General features: G+C 41.3%; 1 protein-coding gene across 12 annotated transcripts in view; it reads right to left on the bottom strand.

Annotated features, from left to right (window-relative positions):
- Positions 1 to 18,566, bottom strand: part of RYR3 (ryanodine receptor 3) — a 570,442-nt gene that overhangs the window by 233,762 nt on the left and 318,114 nt on the right. For all 12 annotated transcript variants that reach the window (XM_055088336.1, XM_055088341.1, XM_055088340.1 and 9 more), the window contains 3 exons: positions 14,412 to 14,545; positions 12,359 to 12,600; positions 3,060 to 3,252 (listed from right to left, as the gene is read on the bottom strand). In XM_055088336.1, coding sequence (XP_054944311.1) covers positions 3,060 to 3,252; positions 12,359 to 12,600; positions 14,412 to 14,545 — 569 coding nt within the window. The remainder of the gene's footprint in view (positions 1 to 3,059; positions 3,253 to 12,358; positions 12,601 to 14,411; positions 14,546 to 18,566) is intronic.

Here is an 18,566-nt window from a genome sequence, read left to right as displayed (position 1 = left end):
CATGTTCTTGGATTGGAAGAATCAACATTGTGAAAATGATTCTACTACCCAAAGCAATCTACAGATTCAATGCAATCCCTATCAAACTACCGATGGCATTTTTCAAAGAACTAGAACAATTTGTATGGTAACACTAAAGACCCCGAATAGCCAAAGCAATCTTGAGAAAGACAAACAGAGCTGGAGGTATCAGGTTCCAAGACTTCAGACTATACTGCAAAGGTACAGTAATCAAGATGGTACTGGCACAAAAACAGAAATATAGAACAATGGAACAGGAGAGAAAGCCCAGAGATAAACCCATACACATATGGTTGCCTTATTTTTAATAAAGTAGGCAAGAATATACAATGGAGAAAAGACAGCCTCTTCAATAATTGGTACTGGGAAGACTGGACAGCTACATGTAAAAGCATGAAATTAGAACACTCCCTAACACCATACACAAAAATAAACTCATAATTCAAAAAGAGTCATGTACCACAATGTTCACTGCAGCTCTATTTACAATAGCCAGGACATGGAAGCAACCTAAGTGTCCATCGACAGATGAATGGATAAAGAAGATGTGGCACAAATATACAATGGAATATTACTCAGCCATAAAAAACGAAATTGAGTTATTTGTAGTGAGGTGGATGGACCTAGAGTCTGTCATACAGATTGAAGTAAGTCAGAAAGAGAAAAACAAATACTGTATGCCAACACATATATATGGAATCTAAAAAAAAAAAAACGGTTCTGGAGAACCTAGGGGCAGGACAGGAATAATGACGCAGATGTAGAGAATGGACTTGAGGACGTGGGGAGGGGGAAAGGTAAGCTGGGATGAAGTGAGAGAGTGGCATGGACTAATATATACTACCAAATATAAAACAGATAGCTGGTGGGAAGCAGCCGCATAGCACGGGGAGATTAGCTCAGTGCTTTGTGACCACCTAGAGGGGTGGGACAGGGAGGGTGGGAGGGAGACGCAAGAGGGAGGAGATATGGGGATATATGTATATGTATAGCTGATTCACTTTGTTATAAAGTAGAAACTAACACACCATTGTAAAGCAACTATACTCCAATAAAGATGTTTAAAAAAAAAATGAAAGGGGTAGAACAATGAACACAACAGTTGTCAACAGTATGAAGAAAAACAGCATGCATAGTACAAGCCCAATTTAATTTAAAATTATTGAGATGTATAAATAAAAACGTAATATGGTTATCTCTGGGTGGTACAATTATGGGCTCTTGGTTTTTTTTTGTTTTTTGACTTGCATTATTTTTGTAAAAGGGAAAAAACAAAGGGATATATGTATATGTATAACTGATTCACTTTGTTATAAAGTAGAAACTAACACACCATTGTAAAGCAACTATACTCCAATAAAGATGTTTAAAAAAAAAATGAAAGGGGTAGAACAATGAACACAACAGTTGTCAACAGTATGAAGAAAAACAGCATGCATAGTACAAGCCCAATTTAATTTAAAATTATTGAGATGTATAAATAAAAACGTAATATGGTTATCTCTGGGTGGTACAATTATGGGCTCTTGGTTTTTTTTTGTTTTTTGACTTGCATTATTTTTGTAAAAGGGAAAAAACAAAAACAAATAGAAAAAAACTAAGTTTAAAAAGGTAAATCACAAACTGGGAAAAATATTTGAAAGCAATAATAGTATAATAATCTTAATATATAAAAAATTGCCCCCAAAATTAACACCAGAAAGGCAGAGAACACAGAATTTTAAAAAAATAGTGGGTTGAAATAACATGTAAGAACAATAAGCATAAAAACTGTTTAACCACATCAGTAATCAAATAGGAAGTTAAAACTTTAAGACACAATTTTCTCAAATTGGCAAAGATTAAAAATAACCCATAACAGTAAAAGTTAATGAGGAACCAATCAGTTGGGTATTCCCATATGTTACTTTAAATGATACTACAGGCCCAAATTCTTTGTCTGAAATCTTTGGAGCTGTGTTTCAGACTTCAGAATTCTTTAGATTTTAAAGAAGATAGAAAATAAGACATGTAGTATATATTAAATAGAACCTCCAGCTAGGTGAGAGGCTGTACCCCATAATCAAGCACATACATTTTTGCTGTTAAGCATGTAAATATTCACAAGAAATTGAATACATGAAGGACTGGAAACAGCCTCATTTCTGTTGATGACAGTTTTTTCCACAAAATAAGTTCAGGTCAGAGTTTGCGGTGAAATGAGTTAAGAAAAAAATGTATGGTTTTCAGAGTTTTTTAGATTTCAGAATTGTTGATAACGAATTCTGAACTGTTCATACAATCTTCCTGAAAATCTCTTTGGCCACAAGATTGTAAATTTAGACTTTAAAAAGATTATACCTTTTGACTTACTTCTGGGAGGAACTAAACAGAAATGCAGACAAAAGAATTATCCTCAAGGATGTTCATGATAATTTCATTTATAACAATAAAAAAGAAATCAGCATGGAAGACTAACATAAAGTAATGGTTATATTGTGGGACAGCCAAATAAAAGGATATTATTGGCCAAAAAAATCATTTTGAGAAGGATACTTAATAACTCAGGAAAAGGCTCCATACTTTCTGCTGAATGAAAAAAATCAAGACAAAACTTCATTTTTAGTGTGATGTCAATTAAAAAATACATATATCTGTAATATAAAAGACTTGAAGAAAATACACCAAAATACTAATAGAGATTAGAACTAAACATTGGGATTATGGGTGATATTTATTGTCTTATCTATATCTTTCAAATTTTTTGTAATAAGCATGAAATACTTTTTACAATTATTAAGGTAATTTTCTACATAGGATTTATCTTATTCATCTTACTATTTATCAGAGGACATTACATAAACACTGGCAGGAGGTACGTGTCCCACAAATATATACACGTGACTCTAAATTCCTCCTCCCCTTTCACCATCACTTTCTTTGGGGAGTTTGGCTTATGGTGCTGAAGCCCTGAAGGAGGTTACCACACTCGCCAGCTCATAAGAGTGGTGGGAGCTGGGGGAACAGCTACTCTCCATGAAATCACAGCCATAACTTACTTGACACCTGCTGAAAAGCTCACCACAGGGAAGAAGAGCCCATCTGTGTTGAAGTTCTCAAACATCCCCTGCACAGGCTGCCCATTGATGCGGAAAGAGATGCTGGGTGCTCCGAGGTCCAGGCAACAGCTCACCACGTCGTCTGACTTCAGGAGGTGCTGGTTGATGGAGGCCACGGCTCTGGGTATGCGGCCTGGTGAGCAAAGAACAGGAAGAAGGTGTGTAGGACTCTGGGGGAGATGCTCACAGGTGAGGTGAGCAATGAGAAATGGTTTCCTAAGCTTTGTGAACAGGCAGCCCAAGACGAGATGAGTGCCAGAGGAAAGTCTCAAGCTGCCAGGAATAAGAACAAACAAGAATTCAACCCGTTCAACATGTGCTCAGATTCTGGCCTGGTGTATGAAGTAACGGGCAAACCGCTTTGCTGGGTGTGGCTCCTAGAGTGTGTATGTGTGTGTTTATTCACAGATGCTCGAAGACCTTGCTCTCTTCTATTTCCTCTAAAAGACATGGCCACCTCGGCACCGGATGCAGGAGCCATCCGAGTGACTAAAAGCAAGGCCATCCAGCCACAAAACGGTGCAGCATAGTTTGCTTGCTTGTTTTAAAGAATTTTATTACTTCAGTGAGGCAGGGAAACACATTGTCAGTTATACGCTGTATTGGTTGATTTTTGTTGTTGTTGCCTATCTTTCATAAGATGATTTGTCATTTCCTGACCTAACTTAAAGTAGTGAGAAAATCTTCCCTTAGGTTTTCTATGTCACACCATCCCATTCTGGAAGTCCTAGAAGTAAATTATCGTAACCGCTCCTCCCATCCCCCACCAAGTTTTCAGTTCTATTGGAAAGGGAGCAACAAAGGGGCAAAAGTTAGGTATTAAATGGGGTTTCAAGCAAAACATTTATAAAGGTATATCTTGTTTCTTGATCATGGAAGCAATACACATTCATTAGAAATGTTAACTGTGTATACAGAAAAGTATAAGCAAGGAAAAAAATGTTACAATACATTTTTTTGACTTTTTCACATATATTTAAATATTCACCGAAACTGGGATATTGTAGATTTTGTACTTGTTTTTTCTACTTATCACATTGCAAATATTTGATTGTATAATGGAATATTCATTAGAAACTAGATTTTTAATAGCTTCATAATACGCCATGAAAAGGCAATTTAAAAAAAAATCCCCTTATGATGACTATGTGAGTTCATAAATTTTGTACATATATCTATGGTATGTAATATTTCTAATCTTAGTTTAGAACTCTTTTTCAGTGGTTACTGCTATTCTAGTAATAGATTCCAAACTAAGTGGTGGATTTTAAAATAGTGAAACTACTACATTCTCCTTAATAAAAAAATTTAGGTACCCCCTTGTGGTTGTTTTGGTTGACTGAAAAAATCATATTGTATTCTCTCCCACACTTCCACAAACAGGAATGAGGCTCTACACTGTGCCAGATACTGTACTTGGGGCTGGGGGTCAAAGACTGAGGATCCAGTTCCCACTCCTAAGAAATCCATCGTCTCGTGGAAAATAAACATTCAAATAAAGAACTACAATTCACTATAACTATTGGAATGAAGGTGTACATGACAAGATGCCTTTAGAGGTAGAAGAAGGTGCAAAGTCAGCCTGGGAGTATGGAACAAGTTAAAACTTGAAGAATGAAAGGTTCACTAGATAAATGAGAAAGAAAAGAGCATTCCAGACAGAAGGAACAGCTTATGCAAGAGGAGTGTATGAGTGTATGACATTTGCAGAATGGCTAGAGTTTGGTGAGGCTGGAATGTGGGGCTTTATGGGGGCCTGATGAGGGGTGATAGGGGAATAAAGGATGTAGAACTTGGACCACTGGCACTGCAACAGGGCGACAGCACCTAATATATTCAATGCATATTGGCAAATTAGCCTGGGATGGCCTCAGACTCTGTTTTTACCACTTTATACCTTGTTTCATCACTGAGAATGAAGAACAACTTCCTCATTGTAGGACCTACAGTCAACACTATTTAAAACAAACAAATCTAAGCAAACTTGATGAGTGTGTAGGTTTGATACCTCTCCAACGTCTTCATTTGACAAGATTGAGTCCTCTCAGCTCCTTTTATGGAGTTTAGATATCCCAGGGTCCCAGAATCTTTCCTTTCTTATCATATTCAAGTCTGTTATTGGTATTAAAACTCAGCAAACTTTGCCATAATTGTCTCATTCTTAAGAGTTCTTGTTTTCCCAGTAAAAACCAATCTTTCCTGCTTCAACTGTTCCTTTTTCAATTAGTTTAACTTTTGGAAAATATCACTGTAGTCATTCGCACAAATCCTGAGAGATTTCCATGAATTTGGGAAAACCAGGAAACTATCGAAATGCTGGGTTGGATAACTACCTTTAAAAGTATTGAGATCTTTACTGGATAAAAATACAAATGAGTAGGACCTTTAGCTTTCTGAGATCCACATCAACTAGGCCAAAACTGACAGTGTTGAATTGTGACTCCAGGGCCCTCTTGTCCCACCCTCTCACAATTCACTGTTGGTTTTTGTGCCAGACTGAGCCTCAGCCAGTAAAGATAAAGAGCAACCTTCATGGGGGATGCTCTTCATACAGCAGTGCTTTGATGCCATCTGAGACTGAGTTCTGAGCTTTATTTAGCCTTCAATATGCCATAGCACCAAGTGCCTTACTGAGGAAGGATGGCTGGGAGTATCTCTCCTGTCCAGTCTGCTCTCTCATTTGAAAACCACCACCAGGACGAGAAGTTATGTCCTTGTGGTGAAGGACACTGTCTTTTAACGTCCGTATTCTAAGAGACTGGGTGCCTAGTAGAAGTTGCTGTTGGAACACTTGCTAAGAGCATCCATAGGCAAATCAAAATCATAGTCTGAGCCTATTTTTAAAACATATAGATTAATATAGAGTTGGGACCAGTATTATCTAGAAACTGAAGAGAGACTGTGAATAATCACTGGAAATAAAGCATGTACTTAACAAGTGCTTAGAGCAATGTAATGGGAAGTCTATTTGAATAAAAGAGTCCATTTCATATAACATTCAAGTTGTAAAAGGCCATGTGATAAAGTACATCTTGTTTTAAAATGTGAGTAGTATAAAGATTTGAAACTAGAAAACAATGGAATTATGAGATTGCTTTTGTACACTCTGTTTTATAAAACCGTTCCCATCTGGAGGAAGCAATCTCTAGCCTAGGAGGGTTTTCGTGACTCCAGATGATTCTGGAGGGTCCTGCACCCCACATTTAAACTAGATGCTTGTCCTTCCAACTGCTCTGTAATGAGGTGGCATGGGGGTGGGAGCGGTCTCGGAGTCACAGAGGGCTGGTTCAAACACCAAGTCTTTGCCTGCTGTGATTCTGTTAGAAAATCAGCTTCTATGTCCATAAAATGGGTACAGTCATGCTCACAGTGATGCTGTCAAGAGGTTTGTAAGGTACCATTATTATTCCCACGATTTTGACGAGACAATGACTTATGTCCTGTGTACCTCTCCAGAGGCAATAGCATGTAGCAGTAAAGGGTGTTTCTAGAACCAGGCTCCCTGGGCTTGAGTCCTGGTGCTGCCACTTACTGTGTGACCTTGGACAAGTCACTTACCTTTGTGGACTCGGGTTCCTCATCTATCAAATGAAAATAATAATATCATGGGGTTATTGTGAGTTTTGAATGAACTATTCCATAGAGAGTAACTGGAAGAGCCTGACCCATTGCAAACCACAATAAATGCTATTACTATTGCTTTTATAACTCCAGACATGTTCATTACTAGGCTAACAGTAGATAAGCTTACCAGAATAGGGATAGTATATAGATTAGGTAAAAATAATATAATATTATAATATTAGGTAAAAATAACAATATGGAGAATCATAGCATTGAGGGCTGAGTCCAGGAAAGTGATTTGAAAATTGAGTTACTGAAACCAATAAATCCCTTTATTGAAAGACTGTGCTCAAAAACGGTCACTTTCACGTACATTTACGATGTATTTGACGCTTTTAGCACAACCAATAGAAATGTGATGCTGTAGAAAGGAAAAGCAAATACGTCACAGACAGTTTTTCTAAATTGCCTCAACTGCTTTTCCAGATATTAGGAACTCTGAATAATCCTCGGACCACCTACTGGGACAGTCTGGGAAGTCTTGTGGCCTCTGCTAGTCTGAAGAAACCTCCCCTGACTTAGAGGCTCAGGACCACCTGAAGGTCCCAGGAAGCTTGGAAAGGCTGTTCCAAGCCTAGAATTTTTAAGATAAAGGGAAAAGCCACTTTATAATATGCCGTACATCTTCTACTGAACCTAAGGATGCAATACTGAGGGATTTCGTCTCTTCTGATGAGTAATGTAGACAACTGGAAACACTGATGCTCAGCATTTCCATCACCCCACGCACCGCAGAGTTTGGCCTTATAGCGTAAACACAAATATTCAGGCAATTGGAAAGCGAGAAGATCCAAATACATAAAAATGCTGGTGTTCTACAACTACTCCTTGACCCCTCTCCACACAGCATTAGGGTTGGAAAAGTCCAAGTCACAGTGGGGTGTGTTTTGATAGATGAACCGATACCCTGGAGCTCATCTTAGTAGGGAGACACGTAAAGACCCTCTCATCCAAGTTTGACTGTAGAGCTAACTTTTCCTCATGAGTCAGAAGTCCTAAGAAATCAGGAAACACAATTTTATTCCATTCATTTACTTTCTGTATCACTTATCTCTTGGGAAGGTGAATTCCTTTGCTTATTCCAATTTTGCAGGGGAAAAAGTTGCAAAAAGGGAAGGGTAGGTGTGATTTCCTCCCGTGAAATTGCTCCCTAACCAGTGATGTACTATATAGGCTGCTCTGAGCCAAATTCACCCCTGACTGCAGTTCTGAAAGGCTACGTATGTAAAGGCTACATCAGGAGAGAGAAAATGATGACAAGAAAAGAGCCATTCCTCTGAAAGGAGAATCACAGTGGCTGGGTTGACTCAGGAGTCTGTAGGGAGGGCTGGGCAGGGCTGAGATGGGGGATATTTGTACAGCTATTGCTTGAAAGTGACTTCATAGGCTTCGGTGGCTAAAAAGACCGATTAAGGCTGCCCTCCCCTTACACAGAGAAAAAGCTCATTCATATTCCCAGGATGTCACTTTAAAACTTCCCTTCCCATTCAGCATGGAACCTGGGTTCTTTTCCCCCTCAGGATGGGGCTAATCTCATGATCTTGAGTGAGACACGTGGAACTCTGGACTTGGTCTTTATGATGACGGTTGACTTCATAGACACTGAAGGAAGGGAAATCATATTTACTTGGCATCTAGTGTGTGTCAAAAAATCCACATCCCTCATTTCATTTAAATTTCCTAAGAGCCTTGTATCATCTTCATTTTATCTGAGGAAACCAAATCTCTGAAACCAAGTCCTTTTGCCTGGTTTAAAAAACCAAATAAGTGAAGAGCTGGGATTCAAACCCAGGCATACCTCCAAAGCCATGCTGTTTCTTCTTGAATTTCTCTACTGACAAAGTGTTAAGGGCTCTGCCATTCTTGCCAACTTCGGCAACATCCTCTGTGCTTTAATAAGTAGTTAGTGACCAGTTCAAGGCAGTGGCTTAATTTGTGCACATAGATAAGTTGAAAGGTAATGGACCATCCATGTTCTGCAAATGGCATTATTTTGTTCTTTTTAATGGCTGAGTAATATTCCATTGTATATATGTACCACATCTTCTTTATCCATTCCTCTGTTGATGGACATTTAGGTTGCTCTCATGTCCTGGCTATTGTAAATAGTGCTGCAATGAGCACTGGGGTGCATGTATCTGTTCGAATTATGGAAAATTTCTCTGAGTATATGCCCAGGAGTGGGATTGCTGGGTCATATGGTAGTTCTATTTTTAGTTTTTTAAGGAACCTCCGTACTGTTCCCCATAGTGGCTGTACCAATTTACATTCCCACCAACAGTGCCGGTGGGTTCCCTGCTCTCCACACCCTCTCCAGCATTTATTGTTTGTAGATTTTTTCCATGATAGCCATTCTGACCCATGTGAGGTGATACCTCATTGTAGTTTTGACTTGCATTTCTCTAATAATTAGTGATGTTGAGCATCTTTTCATGTGCTTTTTGGCCACCTGTATGCCTTCTTTGGAGAAATGTCTATTCAGATCTTCCACCCCTTTTTTGATTGGGTTGTTTGTCTGTTTTGATATTGAGCTGCATGAGCTTTTTGTATATTTTGGAGATTAACCCCTTGTCATTTGCTTTGTTTGCAAATATTTTCTTTCATTCCTAGAGACTTTCATACTGAGTGAAGTAAGTCAGACAGAGAGAGACAAATATCATATGATATCACTTATATGTGGAATCTAAAAAAAAGGGTACAAATGAACTTATTTACAAAACAGAAGTAGAGTCACAGAAGTAGAAAACAAATTTATGGTTACCTGGGGATAAGGGGGGGAGGAATAAATTGGGAGATTGGGATTGACATATACACACTACTATACATAAAATAGATAACTAATAAGGACCTTCTGTATAGCACAGGGAAATCTACTCAATACTCTGTAATAGTCTATATGGAAAAAGAATCTTAAAAAAAAAAGAATGGATATATGTATATGTATAATTGATTCACTTTGCAGTACAACTGAAACTAACACAACACTGTAAATCAACTCTACTCCAATTAAAAAAAAAAATAAAGGTAATGGACCTGGGCATTTACATCTCAAGGAAAAGAAGAAAAACTGTCAGACCAGTTTCCACTCTCTCTCCCTTGCCACCCTCCATTCCCTCCTGTAGTAAGTTAGAGAGTCACTTCACTTCATTTCTACATCGGACAATTACCCTTTCATCAGATAGTCCAGAATTCACTGCTGTCCTGGTAGAAGCCATTAACAGAAACCTTATTTCTTTTGCTGGAGCACACGATGACATATTCATCTGTAGTGCCTTCTGCAAGATATATGTTCCCTGTGTGCTGGTTGGAGAATTCAGAATGATGCCCAAACCCAAGGAAGCTTTGTGTTTTAGTGAGCATGAAAGGTGCCAGTTTTGTAGATGCTGGTTTCTCTACATCTCACCACATGCTGAAGGCTGAGGGGTGAAGTCCCCCAAATGCACCTATACGGAGTTATATTACTATGTGAATAATGTTCAGAGAGCCACAGTCAGCTTTTGAAAAACTGAATCCCAAGCCCCCTTCCCCTGTATTTCCAATCAGATGAGCCCTTGCTAGTAATGACCGTGTGGGCTCAGCACATCTGGCTTCCTGGTCTTGAGCAGACAAGAGGAAAGAAGGGAACACTGTACACTCCTGGGCACCGCACACTCCTGGAACAATACACAACTGGATGGATGTCCACGTCCTGAAATGCACTGACAGCAGCCCTTTCTGTATGCACAACGAGTGGGCTGTCTGCCTCCTGACTCACTGATGTATTTATTCTGCAGACTTTACAAAGGGATATGCCAAGTGCCCCATGGAGGGGCATGGAGGGCGGCGAAATCTAGAAAAGATGGAGTAAATGTTTTCCTTTGAGAATGGTTAGTTTCTCTCTGAAACTAGGGGCCATTTTGCTTCATCCAAGGGTCTTGGTGACTTCGTATTTCCTTAACCAATCTAGAGTTCTCGTTAGGTGCAGCCTGGGATCCAGAGAATATGCTTGGCTCATGGTGAGGACAGGGCAGGAGCTGAGTGGCAACCAGCAGGCAGGAGGTAATGATTTTCTCATCTCTATCCCACTCATTCCCCCACAGATTCAATTTTATCAAACTCAGGAGCTGTAGATGTGTGTGAGTATAACGACTCCTTCTTTTCAAATCACTTCCCCAGAGAAAACTTCCTGAGAGCCTTATGCCATCTGATGATAATCTAAGCTAAAGGCTACTACGACCGTATCACCACGGAAAAGTGGCTCTACGATGGGGCTCTGAGAACCAAGAGGAGAAGATCCATCCCCACCCCCCATGAAAATGGAACCAGGGAAGGTTAAGCTGGGAGGATATGAGAACAAGACTGCCACTTCACTCTAACCCATCATCCTGCCCTTTTGTACCCACTTTTGTCTGTACCACACTGTCCCCTGGGACACACAAAAACAGACACAGACGATTTCTTCCCATACATGATCCCAGATAAAGAAGTACATAAATAAATACGTTTACACCATTCCTAAAAGTTAAAAAATGTTTATACTGAATATAAAACAGCACAAAAGTAAAAAAAAAACATACTGATCAATTGAAAGTAAAGACCAACTGTAAGAAACATGTCACCAGGACCTGAGCTACTGGTTTTAGCTGGAAGCTAAGGGAAGAAGGAAAACATGATGGATAATGTAGTTCTCAGATACAAAAGAAAATACATACTTTTGTCCTGTGGAGACAAACTTTTCCCTGGTACTGGATTTAAGGAGGAATGTGTGTCCTGCTTCCTTATGTAAGAGGCACGCAGCACAATGCTTACCTAAGGAATTTCTATAAGGGACACAATGTCTCCAGTTGCAGTTTTACAAAAGATACAGATAAGACACACTGCGGACAACAGATGGGAGGAGTAGAGCTTCTGCTGTGGGTGAAATCCTGAGGGTTAGTTTTACATTTTCACCCAGGCAGAAGCCAACCCATTCGTCCACAGGCACAGGCCATGGACATGCTTTGGGGAAAGCATCAATGTCTATATAAAAAAAGGAAGCTGTGAATTCCTTTAAGAGATTAGCATCTACTGTGTGTCAGGCACAGACCCAGACGCCTTACAAAGTGTATCATGAAGCAATATGTTGCATCGACAAAATGACGGACTTGTAGTCAGATGTGGATCCGTCCCAGTGTGATTGGGAATAAGTTAAACATCTTTGTGTTCAGTTTCCATGTCTGTAACATGAGATCAATATTATCCACCTTACAGAGTCACTGTAAGAATAAAATGAGAGAAAAAATGTACAAAAGATATGTAGCCTACTGCCCAGTAAGTAAAGGCTCAGTCTTTTTCTCCTTCCTTGTTCACCCATATAATCTTGACAAGTCTATGCAATTAGGATTGTACAGAAGCAGACACTGAGCTTGAGAAAAGTTTAAGTAATCTGTACTAGACAATGCAGCTGAAGTGCCAGACTCATGGTTTAAATGTAGGACAGTCTCATTTCAGATGTGATGCCCTTCCTGCTTAACCATCTAATTAGTGGAGACTTGAGTCTATATCATTTCAACAAGTGACCATTTCAGTTTGAACAATCTGAGCATCAGTCATCCTCAGGAAGAGAGAAGGGGCCAAAGCTTTGGCAAGGTGCTCACCTGACCAAAGGTGAAGTCCATCAAAGCCATAGGAGTATAGGTCATCGCCAACACCATTGCCCCCCCATCCTTCTCCGCCTCCAGGGTATGGGGCATAGCCTGAGGAAGACGCCCAGCCCACCCGCAGGTGTGTGGGCTCTGCTGTGAGGAAGGGGTCCACCTGGTCGATGATTAGCTCGAAGTACCACTTCTTGTACTGCGCTGAGCCCTCGGCGACTCCCAGGAAGATGTTTGGCCGAATACTGAAATTAAACATGGGACAGGTGGCATCTACAGACTCTTAAGAAGTGAAAAGCAAATTGAACCAGACCATAGGAGGCATCGGCCCAATTAAACCAAGGGCAAGAGCAATTTTGTGATTTTTGTCTTGTTCTAAAGTAGAAAAAGCTTCGAGCCTCCAACACTGGATCAAGTTCTTAGTGGGAGGTGTCAGAACAACATTAATTGCCTAATAAAATATAAAGGATATCTCTTCAAATATTCTATTCAAGGCAACCAACATTTACTGAGTGCCATCCATGGGTAAAGATGCTGAAAACATCATACAGAGTTGTATGATTACAAACCCTTGTTTCCTTCTCTAAGTGAAAGAACTGACTTACTCAAGTTCCATCTTCTGGTAAATTGGTTTAAGCACCCCCAAACCATTTTCATAGCACCAGCTTTTCCCCCTAGGCCTTATTAATAACAATGACCTCTTGAAAGCATTAAGAAGTCACTATTAGAAATAATCCAGACAGAGAAAGAGAAATACTGCATGGTATCACTTACCAGTGGAATCTAAAAAAAAGAAAAAGAAAAAGTCCAACTCCTAGAAAGAGCAGAAAAGTGGTTTCCAGAGAGCAGGGGTAGGGTTGGGGGGATAGGGAGAGATTGGTAAAAGGGCACAAACGTTCACTTATAAGATGAATAAAGTCTGAGGATTTAACATGGTGACTATAGTTGATAACACTGTACTGTATAATTGAAATTCACTAAGAGAGTAGAACTCACATGTTCTCATTAAAAAAAAAAAGGTAAATGTGTGAGGTGCTGGATGTGTTAATTAACTCGATGAGGAGAATTCTTTCACAATGTATATGTGTATCAAACCATCACATCATATATTTTAAATATCTTACACTTTTGTTTGTCAATTATACCTCAATAAAGCTAAAAAAAAAAATTCAAGCTTGATGACAAAAAAGGTGGAGGGGGGGTGTGGAGACATCACTATTAGGCAACTTTGTTAAGGGATAGAGGTTTTAATGTATCCAGCAAAAATGGTTAAAAAGCTTGCCACAAACCACTTGGAGTTGTCCTGGTTGGAATCCTACTCTTAGAGGTCCACTGGCCTGGGCTGGGTCTATGTCAGTTTTGGGTCCACAAGGGAAAACCCAGATTGGTACCCAGAAGAAAGTCTGTGTGATGCCTGCAGACCAGAGCCTGCTCTACACTTCTGAGGGGAGGTTCTTTTCTCAGATTGCAGGGTAGAGAGCGGGCCTAGGTGGAAAGTTGCTGAAGTTGCTCCCTAGTCCAGGCCCAGTGAGTTCATGACTCCCATGTGGCCGCATGTATGGACCAGTAGGCCAGGGTTCTGCATGGGCCCGTGATCTTCATCCTGGCCTTCACAGATGGCCCTGGGGTAAACGGCCATGTGCCAGAGGATACAAGAAATCATGGTCTCAACATGGGACATCCACTCCATTAAAAGATTTTTAGAAAAAAAAAGTTGGTACAGCAAAATAAAAATAAATACGTTAGGAAGAAGGTATAAGATATGCATTAATGTTTAATATAAAACATGGTAGACCCCCCTCTCAAGGCCAAATTCTTCAGCCCTCAGATGGTATATTTACTCTACCTTTGGCTGCTTTACGGGAGAAGTTTGAGAAACTCAGCTGAAGGGATTGGAGTACAAGGCCCTAAAAAAGTACACATTTGCCTGGTCTCGTCTTTATGCGGCTGCATCAGCACAGAAATGATGCGCAGGTGGCTTTGGAGTTGAGATCGGCCCTCTTCCTTCCCTTTCTGGGGACAAGATGGGCATTTGGAATGACGGTGGTGGCCTTACCTTGTCACATCGTTAATCAGCCGCGTCTGCAGGAGCAGGTTTCTCCGGGGCAGCAAGTTGTCACAGATCAGATTCTGGTTGGCTCTCACTGCGACCCCATTGCAGAGACAGAGGGAACACAGCACATCCAGAACCTGCAGCAGGACACACGCCGCCAGACCTTAGGACTGCTGGGAGGGCACAGCAGGCAGGACCTGATGGCCACAGCACATGAAGGAAGCAGGTCTCGTGAAGGTGGGGGCCAGGTGACAGGTGCGAGGACCTGTTTAGAGTCAAGAAAGCTGCACCTGTCTCACCAGGCATGAGTGAGTGATGCCCGGGAGCCTGCTGCCCCTCGGGAAAATGAGGCTGGGCTTCTTTCTAACTGCTCTGCCCTAGTCTTGTGCCCCATCCCTTCAAACTAGGCATGTCACCTGTGGTCACTGTTCTGTTAAAGTGGGTAAGAATCTGAGCTCTGAAGACAGCCTGTCTAGGTTACTATCCCAGCCAGGGCCAGGACTAGGGAGAGGTGAGTCATTTAGGGCACAAAACCCAGGCACAACTTCCTCTCAGGGTAGGTGCTAGAAGGCCCTCCGTGGGCCTCAAACTGACGCTTGTGCTCCTGCCAGGCCCTGGAGGCCCTCTGCAGAAGATCAGTAGGCATTCATACAGTGCTTGCTGAAACACACTGCGATTCCCATTTGGCTAAGGTCCCTTGCTCGTAGCAGGCTTGGGACTCACGTGGGTGGGGTAGAGAGGAGAGCAGGGCAGATTCCGAGTCTTAGGTCTCTTGCTGTGATATTATCAAAGTTCACTAAGATACCCTTATATTCCTAGAAATCCCGATTCAAAAACATTTCACCTACCGTTTCTCCCCCTTAGAGTGAGAGCAAACCACAAGAGCAAGCAAACCAGGCGGCCCCCGAATCTACCAGACCCATCGTGAGCTGTTCCTAACCCACATCGTTCTCCAGCCACCTGGGAGATGGGAACAGCCTCTGGCCGCTTCCGCCACGTGCTGGCCTGTCTGCCCTGCCTCCTTGTGCTGCACCCTCATTCATTCAGATTTTGTGTTCCTATTGTGGCAGAGCAAACCGCTGGGCCAGGCACTCTCCTCCCTCTCTCCCCTACGGGGAGGACTGTGCAAACAGCAGTGGCTAAATAACGGCCAGGACTGTGGCAGGCTGCGCTGACAGGGAGGGAGCAGCCGCAGTTCAGTCTCACAAAGTGACCACCGAAGACTCAATGCTTGGTGGGGTTGGACGGCTTCAGGTTGTTGATGGCATTTGTATCCATAATTCTCACAAACTAATTTTCTACCTGACTCCCTGCGTGTCAATTTCATTGCAGATAGATACAAAGCACAATTATGGGACAAGCAGAAAAGAACCCCAAAGGCAGTTTTACGGAGGACTCTCACCATGACCACTCCGTGAAACATATTGACTGTGGCACTGGAGATCCAGAGGACAATTTCCCACTCTAAGAAAAGAGCCATAGATGGCCCGGAAATTAAATACTTATCATCCAGCCTATCGCACATTTTCATCTGTTTTGCCTTGGAGTGACAGCTGTAGGAGCCTCGCTGTCACAGCCAGAAGAAAAGCAGAGCTTAATCCACATACAATGGGAACAGTGAGAAGAAAAAAGGCTCCGTGAAAAGCACACAGACTAAGGGAGTAGTATGTCGCCTACAAATAAATGATGCCATAAAGAATGTGCTGACATTGTTCAGGTTTTGTTTTAGAAGGCATTTCTTTGGGTAAAATGGGAAATAGGGGCAAACTCCCTTTTCCGAAAAAGTTTAAATGGGTTCTTTCAAAAGTGAAGGGTGCCAGCAATCCCACTCCTGGGCATATACCTGGAGAAAACCATAATTCAAAAAGATACATGCACCCCAGTGTTCACTGCAGTGTTGTTTACAATAGCCAGGACATGGAAGCAACCTAAATGTCCACCGACAGAGGAATGGATAAGAAGATGTGATACATATATACAATGGAATATTACTCTGCCATAAAAAAGAATGAAATAATGAAAAAATAAAAATAAAATAAAAAATAATGAAATAATTCACAGCAACATGGATGGACCTAGAGATGACATACTAAGTGAAGTAAGTCAGAGAAAGAGAAATCATATGATATCACTCATGTGGAAACTAATTTTTAAAAAATGATATAAATAAACTTATTTACAAAACAGAAACAGACTCACAGATTTCAAACACAAACTTATGGTTACCAACGGGGAAACGTGGAGAAGGGGATAAATTAGGAGCTTGGGATTAACACCACACACTACTATATAAAAAATAGATAACCAACAAGGACCTACTGCACAGCACAGGGAACTCCACCCAATATTCTGTAATAACCTACATGGGAAAAGAATCTGAAAAAGAATGAATATGCATATATGTGTAACTGAATCACTTTCTGTACACCTGAAACTAACACAACATTGTTAATCAACTATACTCCAATAAAATTTTTTAAAAAGTGAAGGGAGTATAGATGGGCCAGTCCACGTGGGGGACATGCACACAGTGCTAGGGGTCATCTGTATTTTCTGACAGAGAGGGAGCAACCCAGCGACCTCTGAGATGAGTGGCTGGCTGTGGCAGGTACCACCCAGTGGTCACCAGACTCTGCCTCCTTCTCATCCTAAGCACAGAGAGGCTACATTTCCCAGCATCCCTTGCAGTTCTGTGGGGTCTTGTGACTGAGCTCTGACCCAGTGGAAAGTGGTGGATGTGATGTACACTGCTTTCAGGCCTAGTCCCTATACTCCCTCTCTCTTTCCAGCTGGATGTGGAGATCCAAGGAAGGATTACAAATCCCAAGGGTCTCCTTATTCCAACTGGGATCCAGCAGCGCTGGCATCACCTAGGAGCTTGCCAGAAGTACAGATGCTCAGACCTACCCCCGGACTTACCAGATCAGAGCCTTCATTTTAACTCTATTCCCAAGAGATTCATAAGCACACGACAGTCTGTGAAGTCCTGTCCTGGCGGACAGTGGGGCCGCTACACAGAAGGAGCCTGTGTTTCTGAATGACCACACAGCACGGAGCCCTCCCACTGGCCGGCCTCAGACAATGGCTTCGCTGTGAGAATTTGGGGTTGTCTGTCTTAGGAATTAGGCTTCTCTAATCTGTACACTGGCCCAGCCTGAGAATTTCCCTGGCCCACTCTGTGGAGTCCATTTGCTGCTTAGTTGTAATTATTTTCATCAATGACACCACGTTTCATCTAAGATCCTCTCTTGTGCTTTTAATCTCCATTAGTCACTACCCCAGACACAGGCTCCTGTGGGAATTCTGCTTTAAAGGTAAGAAATAGGTATTGTACACGCATGGACATATCATTTGGCTGTTGCAGTTTTGTCCTCAGATTCATCTGTAAAAACAATTTTTAAAAATGCAAAATGTACTTAATTCTGTGAATTTTTTGTCAAGTTGTATATTTGAGAAATGAGTGCTTTGCTGCCCCTGAGGAACAGATTCTGTTCTCGCTGTGGATGCGCGAACTGGGTGGTTGGGAACGCGTCTACATTGGCTGCCTGGGAACTCAGAGGTGATTTTATGGAGCTACTGTAGCAGGTCTGTGGGAGTTAATGGTTTGCTTCCCTGTGCTCTCTTCTGCACCGCCCCCTCCTGCCCCAAATCCCCACCTCAGGCTAACTTTTCAGTTCTGATTTATACTTTCTCAGGACCAATGATATTACTATTTTACCATGTATGTTTCTCACAGGTGGCTCCAAATCCTTGTGAAACAGAGAAGATAATAAAAAAATATTAATCTGTGATAACACGGAGTAGGTTTGGAATAAGGTAGGTTGGGGGGGACAAGTGAAAAGGGCATATTTTACTTTTATTATTACATGCTTACCTCATGGAAAAATTAGAGGGTAACTGTTATAATTTTCAGTAATGGTTCTTTTTACCCAATAACATTGGTGCTACCAACATAGTAAGTGTGTTTCTTACTACTAATAGCCATCTGTTGGATGAGATGAGACTTGTACGTATATGTGAGCTACCATTCAATCATTCAAGATGAGACAGGAGCAGATTCTGGCTCTACGCATCCATTCCTCTAATTCATTCATTACACCTTCAACAGACATGTATTAAATGCCTATCGTGTATAACATATGAGCTGGGCCCTATGGG

The sequence above is a fragment of the Physeter macrocephalus genome, chromosome 11 (assembly GCF_002837175.3).
Source record: "Physeter macrocephalus isolate SW-GA chromosome 11, ASM283717v5, whole genome shotgun sequence".
Classification (NCBI taxonomy): Eukaryota; Metazoa; Chordata; class Mammalia; order Artiodactyla; family Physeteridae; genus Physeter; species Physeter macrocephalus.
The sequence above is the reverse complement of the archived record's forward strand: the minus strand, read 5'-3'. Positions and strand labels throughout refer to the sequence as shown.